Genomic DNA, 11,221 nt, shown 5'->3' with positions numbered 1-11,221 from the left:
ACCACTGCAGAGATAGGTAGTACAACGTGTCCTGTGCTTACACTCCCAGTAATAACAATGATATAACTAGGTATAAAGTAATGTGAATCAAATTAGTTTTTCATGCACTGTTGGGAACGTGCCCATTAACTCTTTAGATGACTGAGAGAGAGAGAGAGAGAGAGAGAGAGAGAGAGAGAGAGAGAGAGAGAGAGAGAGAGAGAGAGAATCAAGACATACTGAATTAAATAAAAAAGTACGAGGAAGGTAAAGAAGTGAAGGAAGAGAATTACCAGAGAGAGAGAGAGAGAGAGAGAGAGAGAGAGAGAGAGAGAGAGAGTGGGGGGGGGGGATGACTTAACGTTGATCTTGTTAGGAGGATATCACTCAGAGTATCGTTAACATTGGTCAGCACTTGTTGCAATTAAATAGTGAAGTTGTAGTAACTTTACTGGAACGCATTAATTGATTTGTGGTGTCCTTCATCCTATAACCGCCTCTCTCGAGCAGTAAATTAAAAGTGAACAAACCTATGAAGAGAAGAAATAAATATAGATACGTGACCAAAATGTTATAATTTGTCTCTTTAATGGCATACAAATCACTCACGTACGTAACTCAACACGATCGTCAAACACTTTATATATCAACGGTTTTTTAGGTATCTGGATTAAGAAAATAGTAGAAATCGAGGAGGAGGAGGAGGAGGAGGAGGAGGAGGAGGAGGAGAGGGAGGAGGAGGAAGGACTGACTGACTGAAGCGATGGAATGGTGTTGAAAGATAATATTTAGTTTAGTTTCCCTTTACAATGCTTGGTTTTCTATGTAACATTTGCTTGGCTTGAGAAACATTACAGTATTTATTTTAGTCCCCCTTTAAATTATGTTGACTGAGACACACACACACACACACACACACACACACACACACACACACACACACACACACACACACACACACACATTAAAATGGAAAATGGATAGTTGGATATGTACGAGTATGTGGGTGACTTTTGTGGATGCGTGAGTATAAGTGGATGACTGAGTGGAGCGGGTGTTAAAAAGGTATGGATGGTGGATTTGGTGGTACGTGGATGGGAAGGTAAATTTATAGATGGATGTGAATGAGTAAGCAGGTTGGGTTACGTGACAGTGTTATTAGTGGATGGTTGTAGGTAGGTGGACTGCATGGTGGATGGATAGATGCGTGGGTGGATTAGTGACTAGATGGGTGGGTGGATGGGTGGGTGGGACTGTAGGTAGTTTGCAATTTGGATATGGTTGGATGTGGATAGCTTAGTGGATGGTTGGGTTAATGGAGGTTGTTGGGGGGGGGTGAGTGTGAGTGGATTTCTGTCATTTTAATTTCGAGTAAAAAAAATAAATACATAATAAATAAATGAATAGGAAGATAAATAAGTACCTAAGCATGATTAAAGAACTGCTTTTCATTCAATTCCATAAACGAAAACAGTGATAATGGTGACGATGATAGCAAAAGTAATGATGATAATAATGATAATGATAAATGATGATGATATTGCATAGGACGTGAGGTGAGTGTCAGGTTCTCAGATCTCAGGAAATGCTTACCTGAGCGTTGCCTTCACCCACTCCTCGCCTCACCGCTCCCACATTCTCCTCTTCCACTCGAAGAAGACTCCCCTCTCTCATTCTCCCTAATGCACTTCGCTCCGGCTCTGGTTCATTCCTCTTATTACTCTGTCCTTTTTTTTTTTTCCTCCGGTGCTTCGTGTAGTGTGTATTCTTTTCACATAATCTATTTTTCATTCATTACAACTTATACTCCAGCTCCTTCACTACATCCATGCTTTGTAATTCTGTAATCGTCACTCATTGTAGCTCTCAGTAATGTATCCGTTCACATTTTCTTCAGGGTGTTGTGAAATAAGGCACTAGTGATGTGTTGTATATATTTATTTCCTGGATTTCATAAGTTATACATCGTAAGAATTTTAAGTCGTCTCTGCGCCTTGCCAAAGACAGGAGTTGAATGAAATTACGACAAGGATGAGGTAATGAAAGGATGAAGGCAAGAGTGAAACGTGTGACTCACTAATCAAGCACTTCCCTGAGTCATGAAATTGTAAAAAGACAGCCGATGTAGCGCATAAAAAGGCGTAGCGCATCCCACTTGCCGCCATGAAGGACACTCAAGGAAGATTGTGACGGGAAAAGAACGGCGGGGAAAAGAAATGACGGTGATGAAGAGTGGTGTGGGGGCGTGGTCTGGAGGAGGAGGAGGAGGAGGAGGATTGGAGGAGACGGGTAGGTTGGGCTAGGCTCACACGGGACGGCGGTGGTGGAGAGGGCAGATTGTGTTCTGTGCTTCATTCACCTCGTCGCCAGACCTCCAGCACTGGTTCCTCGCCTCACGCTCACCCTGCCTGGCGCTCCTCGCTTTCCTGGACTGGACGCTCCCTGAAACTCAAGGTTAGTTCCTGTCAGTCTTGTGGCACCTTGGCGTGTGAAGAGGCCTTGCTCACCGGTAGATGGTCATTTGTGTGTGTGTGTGTGTGTGTGTGTGTGTGTGTGCGCGCGTGAGTGTATGGGGTGTGTATGAGTGTGTGTTAGGGTGGCGAAGAAGACGGCACACGCATACTGTACATACACAAAAAATAGATAAACATGAATAAGAGTTGAATTGTCAAGAATGAGTCAAGGTTTGAGAGTGACTGACATTCAATTTAAGAGACTGATTCAAGTATTCTCTTAATGGAGCAAAGCGCACACGTTTTGTTATCCGGACCATGTCACGTCATAATGCAGATTTAGTGAAGAGATGGACATGTGATAGTGTGAACTGACATGTTTGTATGCAACATGATGCAATTCAGTAAGATCAGAAAGAATAATTGTATAGCAACAAATAGACAGACAACTACATAGATTTACATTGTAACCCAACACAATCTAATCCAGAATGATTTATTATAGAACATAAGGTAATTCAATCCACAGTGACAGACTGACAAATGACTTGCTGGATGGGATGGAGGGGAGGCTTGGGAGAGGAGTGTAGAGGGGAGGGAGGTTGGGGATAGTGCAGGAGACAAAAAATGGATGGGTATGGGTGGTGGAGGGGAAAGCAGGGTGGTGGTGGATGTGGATTAGTGGATGGTGGTCAGGGGAAGGAAGGGATGCGGTGGAGGTTAGGCAGGCGGTGGAGTAGGGGGGGACTGTGGACGAGGTGAATGACCTTACCTCCCATGGGGGTGACTGAGTAGAGAGGTCACATTATGCACTGCCAACTACGCCACCAGGGGCCCTCAGAAGGGGCGCCAACACCTTTTTAGGACCTCCACCACCACCACCACTTTGCCGTGCCACAAGAAACACATGCATGCACAGAACACCTGCTTCATTTTTTTTATTGAACATCATACAGTTTATCATTTTTTTTTCATGTTCAATTCCGATTTCATTCTGAGGTTATGGTGAGAGAAGCTACGTATTTTGGTCCTGTTCATGGTTAACACAAACAGGTTCTTACTTTCTACTACTCTTGCTACTTGCTCATCTGGAAAACTATTTATTTTTTTTGCTCGTTTAAACTCATGGCACCTGAGTAGTTAATTTTTTTTCCTGAGTTGTCGTCTAATTTGGGATGGCTCTATAAGTGTGTGTGTGTGTGTGTGTGTGTGTGTGTGTGTGTGTGTGTGTGTGTGTGTGCGTGTGCGTGTATTCTCCACCTCCAGTTACAAGTTTTAATGCACTACCTCCTCCTCACTACCTCTACTCCCCAAGTTTTCCTTCCTCAGTTTCCCAATGAGTAAGATTTAGGTCACCTTGGCAACCTTCCCATCCCGTTCCCCTGCTTCTCTTCTTCATCTCCTCCTACCCAGTATACATTATCGTCTTCATTTATATTATGCTCCCCCTTCCCTCTCCGTTCCTCTCCACCACCCATCTCTTCTTGTCCCACCGGCTACTACAGTTAATGTACTGTGTGGTCAGGGCAGAAGCCATTTGAGTACACATAGCCAAGGCATTCATGTGTGTGTGTGTGTGTGTGTGTGTGTGTGTGTTTGTCATCCCCTTGATTGAAATATAGTAATAGTATAGTAGTAGTAGTAGTATTAGTATTAGTAGTAGTAGTAGTAGTAGTTGTTGTTGTTGTTGTTGATGTTGCTTTTACTATGTACACTACTACTGCTGCGGCTACAGTAACAACAACAACAACAACAATAATAATTACAACAACAACAACAACAACAACAACAACAACAGCAATTAAATAATGTACAAGACATCAAAACATAGCTACTGATCAAATAATACTCTCTCTCTCTCTCTCTCTCTCTCTCTCTCTCTCTCTCTCTCTCTCTCTCTCTCTCTCTCTCTCTCTCACGTGCACGACACCATTTAGGGAGAAGAGAAAGAGAGAGACACGGAGGGAGTTAGTAATGAAGAGACGGGCAGGAAGACACGAGGCAGATCACATCCTCACATTTCCCGGAGTTTAAACGACGTAAACAAACATGAACAACTGTCAATTTGCATCTCATCTTTTCTTATGTTTCGTTCCCTCCCAAAAGCATTCCAGACAAGACACTGGGCATAAGAAGAGACATATATATGCTTGAGATCTTATTCAAATTTCTACGTGCTCTTATGTCTTCTGCAGAGTTGAAGTCATAAGTGTGCAAAAGGCAAAAATGAAAGCCATCATGATCATTATCCTTGGGGAATATAGAATTAGAATGCGTTGTGATGCGCTTGACAAATATTCGTTGATATGGAACTCTCTCTCTCTCTCTCTCTCTCTCTCTCTCTCTCTCTCTCTCTCTCTCTCTCTCTCCAAATTTATCCATTTCAAAGCACGAATTCACGAAGATAGATAGATAGATAGATAGATAGATAGATAGATAGATAGATAGAGAGAGAGAGAGAGAGAGAGAGAGAGAGAGAGAGAGAGAGAGAGAGAGAGAGAGAGAGAGAGAGAGAGAGAGAGAGAGAGAGAGAGAGAATGTGTGTTATATCAATCTTACAAGGAAGGAAGTATCGTAAACAAATATACAAAAAAAAAAAAAAAAATCCTGAAGATGAAATATTGCAGAAAATCATAAGGGAGACAAAAGAACACACACACACACACACACACATACACACACACACTGTATCCCACATGTCACAGAACGCTGAAACCTTACAACTCCTGAACACTGAAGTCACTCGAAGCAATGGAAACCTGTCTGCCACTCGGGGGGAAAAAATAAGTGATCTGAGGGAGGGAAAAAAAAAAAGTTCTGTTGCACTTAATAGAAAAAAAAAAGTTTATAAGATAGATTTAAAAAAGTAGTGATGGTAAATAGAATCTGTCTGCCACTCTGGAAAAAAGGATGTAAAGAAGGAAAAAATTAAGTTCTGTGGCATTTAATAGAAAAAGCAAGTTTATAAGGAAAATTTAAAGAGTAGTGGTGATAAATACAATGTCTGCCATTCTAGAAAAAAAAAAAAAATGTAAAGGAGAATAAAAACGTTCTGTGACATTTAATACAAAAAGAAGTTACTGCTAATGATACAAAGATGATTCAGAGAGTAGTGTTGATGAATACATGATAATTAGTATGGTATTTGATGTTGGTTATGCTTGTTTTTGTTGTTGTTTGTGGTCGTTGATGGTGGTGGTGATGGTGGTGGTGATGGTGATTTTGTTACTATCAGTTATTGTGAAGTAAAATAGTTATATATACATGTTTCGCAGGGATGTTTATTTCTCACCATTGGAACACACACACACACACACACACACACACACACACACACACACACACACACACACACACACACACACACACTCTCTCTCTCTCTCTCTCTCTCTCTCTCTCAAATAGATAGTCAGACAAATGAATAGATAGAACAAAATGGTAATGGTAATTGTGTTGTTTTGTTTACTGCTTGTTCTTGCATTTGTTTATCCATTTTAGTCAACCGAGATGTGTGTGTGTGTGTGTGTGTGTGTGTGTGTGATTCTTTCCTAAGCCACTCGCGTCTCAAAATAGCCACACACACACACACACACACACACACACACACACACACACACACACACACACACACACACACACACACACCACAAAAAACTAGAATGGCTAAGCGTTTATGGACTTTATCATTGCATCAGTATTTTTCAGAGTCCTTCGTTCCTCGGGTGAGCAAAGGAGATGATGCATTGACTTAGTAAGCTGGTAGTCAAATAGTGTGGTTTATCAGGGAGAGGAGGCGACATGTACACCCGTAGCAGTAACATTGTCTAAGAGAAGGCACGGAACAAGGTAACCACTATAAAAACCTCATTTCCTTCCAGTTCACCTGATTTACGCCACATTAAGCTGACGTCCCGTATGACAAGGTTCCTTACGTTCTTCCTCCTAAGGCTCTGGTCCCTCATTTTAATTCTATCCATTCTCTTCCTTATCCACTCTCCTTACTCAAAGCTCGTATTCTCAAACATTTCTGCGCTTCACCTACACTATTTCAAAAAGCTTTATCTAAATTTACACAAGTTTTTCAAGGTGTTTTTACGGATCTAGACGCAGATTGACAACATCTCTACATTATTAAACTGGAGAAACACTCTTGAAAACCACGCTAATCATTTGTGTGGCCTTGGAAAACAGTCGTGGTGAGAGAGTAAAGGGTTTCTGAACACGGATAAGCGCGAACGAAGCCCACTAGAAAGACTACAACGAAAAAAAATTCTTAGTGGCCTTCGCGAGTCCTGAGGGAGAAGGGGAAGGCGAGAGGGGGAAGAAAAGCTACCGGGGAAAAAGAACAGAGGGGAATTAGGGGAATCACGAGGCCAGGGAACGGTGATGCCGGGCTGCTGTGTAGGGGAGAAAAGAGCAGGTGGGTGGGTCCAGGTCTAGGGGAGAGGGCCGGGGGATGTTGGGGGTACAGGAGGGGCGAGTACAAGGTGTTGGGACGAGTTTTTGCGTGGCATACGTGTCTAAGGTGACGTAGGTAGCGGGTCGGAGCGTCTCGTCTCGTTCTCTCTCTCTCTCTCTCTCTCTCTCTCTCTCTCTCTTGATGGTGATTTTAATGTTTCTCTAACTTCTGGAGGTACGCAATGATCTATCTTCTCCTCCTCCTCCTCCTCCTTTTCTTCTTCCTCCTCCTCCTCCTTTCTTCTTCTCCTCCTCCTCCTCTTCTTCCTCCTCCTCCTCCTCCTCCTCCTCCTCCTCCTCCTCCTCCTCCTCCTCCTCCTCCTCCTTTTCCTCCTCCTCCTCTTCTTTATTCTTCTGTTCCTTCTCCTCCTCCTCCTCCTCCTCCTCCTCCTCCTCCTCCTCCTCCTCCTCCTCCTCTCTGCGTAAGACAATTCAGACAGCGTAAACGTTAAAGGCACGAGAGCTGTCTGAATGTGGGCAGGGACACACACACACACACACACACACACACACACACACACACACACACACACACACACACAAAGAAAATAAAAGAAAAATACAGAACCAATTACATACACGAATTTTCAATTAATGCTCATTCGAAACAGATGTAAGTTAATCGTATAAGGAGGACATACACACACACACACACACACACACACACACACACACACACACACACACACACACACACACACACACACACACACTCTCTCTCTCTCTCTAATGCTAATAATTTTGAGACTAGTTTGACAAGCGCGTGTTATAATACTTTTTAAAGGAGCAAAATCGATGCAAATGAACAGATTTAAAAAGGCGACGACTGAAGAAAAGGTCGTGTGATTATACCATGAGTCAGAGAGAGAGAGAGAGAGAGAGAGAGAGAGAGAGAGAGAGAGAGAGAGAGAGAGAGAGAGTCAACTGGGACAAACAAGTTGCAGACAGACATTGATGAACTGAACCACAAGCAGATAACAAGAAGTACAGCATTTACACGCTTGTTGCTTCTTGATACTGGTGTAGATTTGAATTACCTTCATTTTCTCGACTGTATAATGAAAGAGCAAGGAATGGAAGGAAAAACGGAAGAAAAGCAGGAACAAAGTGAGCAGAGAAGATAACAGAGCCTGATAAATGGATGAAGAGAAGGAAGGAAGGAAGGATGAAAGAAGGAGGGTGAAGGAGGGTGAAGGAAGATGGAGAGGAGGGAAGGAAAGGAAGGAAGAATGAAAGAAAATCAGGAAAAAAGTGAGCAGAGAAGATATAGAGCCTGATAAATGGATGAAGAGAAGGAAGGAAGGGGAGGATGAAAGAAGGAGGGTGAAGGAAGATGGAGGGATGAAGGGAAGGAGGGAAGGACAGCACAGACAAGACTTGACTGGTTATGTTTTTTTTCTTTGCATGTTTATGACCGTGTGTGTGTGTGTGTGTGTGTGTGTGTGTGTGTGTCCCTGAGGTGGGTAAGATGAAGGTGAGGGACACAAACCAAGAAAGCTGGCGCGACGACACACACACACACACACACACACACACACACACACACACACACACACTAGTCGGGGAAAGACCCTGCCTCACTTGCCTATGTCTTCCAACAATGTTTACCAAAAAAAAAAAAAAAAAAACGAAAAAAAAAACAAAAACACAGAGGTACCTAATATGAGAATGCAACAAACAAACACACGTACACAATAAAATAAACCAAATAAACTATGAGTATTACCTTTATAGATGCGGAGAGCTTGGTGGAGGCTGTGGTGCGTTGCTGTGGCGGCTGCTGTGGCTGTGATGCTGGCAGGCTTGTGTGCAGCAGATGGAAGAATGGAGCGTCGCGAGGCATCAAGGAACTGTCATTGTAAGTGCTGCTGTGTTTGACTTGCTGGTGCTGTGGTGCTGTGGTGATGTGAGTTAATGTATGTGTTTGTGGGATTCCTCTGTGTATTTTGTCTGTCTGTCTGTCTGTCTGCCTGTCTGTCTGTCTGTCTGTCTGTCTGTCTGTCTGTCTGTCTGTCTGTCTGTCTGTCTGTCTGTCTGTCTGTCTGTCTCTCTCTCTCTCTCTCTCTCTCTCTCTCTCTCTCTCTCTCTCTCTCTCTCTCTCTCTCTCTCTCTCTCTCTCTCTCTCTCTCTCTCTCTCTCTCTCTCTCTCTCTCTCTCTCTCAAATGTTTCCTACTTATTTACTTAGTGTTGTGTAAATCTTAACTGTGTGTGTGTGTGTGTGTGTGTGTGTGTGTGTGTGTGTGTGTGAGAGAGAGAGAGAGAGAGAGAGAGAGAGAGAGAGAGAGAGAGAGAGAGAGAGAGAGAGAGAGAGAGAGCGCTTCATCAAACCCACGTTAAACTGCAAGTACGTACACACTAACAAACACAAACACACACAGACAAACAAACACTTCATACCTATAAACTTTCAATTCATCACTGTCGTTACCACCACCACCACCACCACCACCACCACCACCCCGGCAGCCTCACCACCAACACTATACAACCCAATCTCGCCCAATCTCACACCGACTCACCTGAAGTTACCCCACAACATTCCTTCTCATCCCCGGGAAGGCGTCTTCAGTAGGAAAGCCACCGGGGACTGCTAGGAGAAGAGAGACAACCTTAGAAGTCCTTACTGGAGGCAGAGGAGAGATAAAAGAAAAAGAAGAGAAGGAGGAGATTCTTTGCATACAGTTCGCTTGCATTCTCCGCTTGCTGAAGGGTAAAAGGCAAGGAATCGCTGGTTTCTGGAGGCTAAAGAGAGGAGGTAAAAAGAAGAGGAGTAGATTCTTTGTATACAGTTCTCTTGCATTCTCCGCTTATTGAAGGGTAAAAGATAAGGAATCGCTGGTTTTTGAGGGCATAGCGGCTCGGGTATGCTGAGGGGGAAGGTGAAGAGCAAGGTTAGGGTGAGGAAGAGCCGGGTAAAGGGCGGGGCTGTCGTGAGGAGAACCAGTATAGCTCATTAGTTTTCCTGAAGGTCGCAGGAGTCAGCCACACTCCGTCACGTAGGGAGGTGAAAGAGTAGGTATGTGTGTTCGTTGGTGAGTTAGTTGGTGAGAGGTCTGCATGAAGGAAGCTGTCTGGTGACGTTAGAGAGAGAGAGAGAGAGAGAGAGAGAGAGAGAGAGAGAGAGAGAGAGAACAGGTCTATACATGGGTGACTCACTTTCACTGAAGGTCGCACCACTGTCTGAAAGATTTCCTAATATTCTCTGCCCATCCACTCATTCAATCCCCTCCGCCCCCTCTCTCTCTCTCTCTCTCTCTCTCTCTCTCTCTCTCTCTCTCTGACTCCTACAGTGACTACTTTTACATACTCTAATGAAAGTTATTGAGATTTTCCAGAGTACTTTCATAATTTTAGCGATAGTTTTAGAAAAATGGCAATCAAGTGGGCATTTTTCTTTCATTTTTTGTTGCCCTTACCCAGCTTCCCCTATTCCATAAAAAAAAAAAAAACTTATCACCAACGAGAGAAAAAAAATGCATATTCATGACCCTCTTAATAAATTCCTGTGGCCTTTGAAAACAGCACTCGTGAGGCAAAACAAACACAATACTTTAAAATCACAAATACTGGTTGTTTATCGCCTTTATCTGGCTAACTTCAATATGCTTCCCACTCTTCTTCAGTCCCGTCTTGCTGTGGGTTCACGGAGCACACTGCAGGTTGTCGCTTCGTGGGTAACAGGTGTCGCTGCCCCTTCATCTCCCCACGTCCCCTTACCTTCTTCATGAGGCGCCACCATCACTCGGTTCCCCTGACTGGCTCCTTCACTTACTACTCCGCCTATCCCTACAGCAGGAAGGACGACCAGGAAAGGAGAGAAGAGGATAAGGAGAGGAAGGGAAGGGAAAGTGATGATTAGGGAAAGGAAAGGCGATGGATTAGATTGGTGAAAGGGAAAGGGATGAGGGAGATAAAACAGAAGGTTACGAGGAAGAAACGAGGATAGAAAGAGGAAAGGTTGTCATGTCACTAGATGGTAAGGTAGCTGTAGTGTTGCTCAAAATGTTGGTTAAGCCAGATATGATAGTCAGTTGTTGTTGTTATTAAGTGATGCAGGCCTAGCGTGTTTGCTGCACTTTGTTTTCTTGTTTTCTTGTACGTTTTTCCCTCTTGTATTTCTGTAGCAATATTTTTACTAGAATGTTGTAATTCTATCATGTCATTGCTTTAAGATATGCACGTTTGTTATTAATATAGGCTTGTATTTTCTCTCAAATGTTAATCATGTGTGTATGTTCTTTATAAGTAAATAAATGAATGAATGTAAATGTGTACTGTACGTTCACTATTACTAACCAATTTTACGAACAAATGAAAGGTTTTTGTTTCT

General features: G+C 43.2%; 1 protein-coding gene across 3 annotated transcripts in view; it reads left to right on the top strand.

Annotated features, from left to right (window-relative positions):
- Nucleotides 1–11,159, top strand: part of LOC123510154 — a 23,662-nt gene extending 12,503 nt beyond the window's left edge. The window contains exons 1-3 of one of the 3 annotated variants that reach the window (XM_045265018.1): nt 2,055–2,433; nt 8,625–8,748; nt 10,515–11,159. In XM_045265018.1, coding sequence (XP_045120953.1) covers nt 8,625–8,748; nt 10,515–10,750 — 360 coding nt within the window. In that variant the 5' untranslated portion in view covers nt 2,055–2,433 and the 3' untranslated portion in view covers nt 10,751–11,159. Of the gene's footprint in view, nt 1–2,054; nt 2,434–6,124; nt 6,279–8,624; nt 8,749–10,514 lie in introns of those variants that run through there. The other 2 variants (XM_045265020.1, XM_045265021.1) reach the window with 2 other exon arrangements.
- Nucleotides 11,160–11,221: the final 62 nt, after the last annotated feature.

Source organism: Portunus trituberculatus, chromosome 28 (assembly GCF_017591435.1).
Source record: "Portunus trituberculatus isolate SZX2019 chromosome 28, ASM1759143v1, whole genome shotgun sequence".
NCBI lineage: Eukaryota > Metazoa > Arthropoda > Malacostraca > Decapoda > Portunidae > Portunus > Portunus trituberculatus.
The sequence above is the reverse complement of the archived record's forward strand: the minus strand, read 5'-3'. Positions and strand labels throughout refer to the sequence as shown.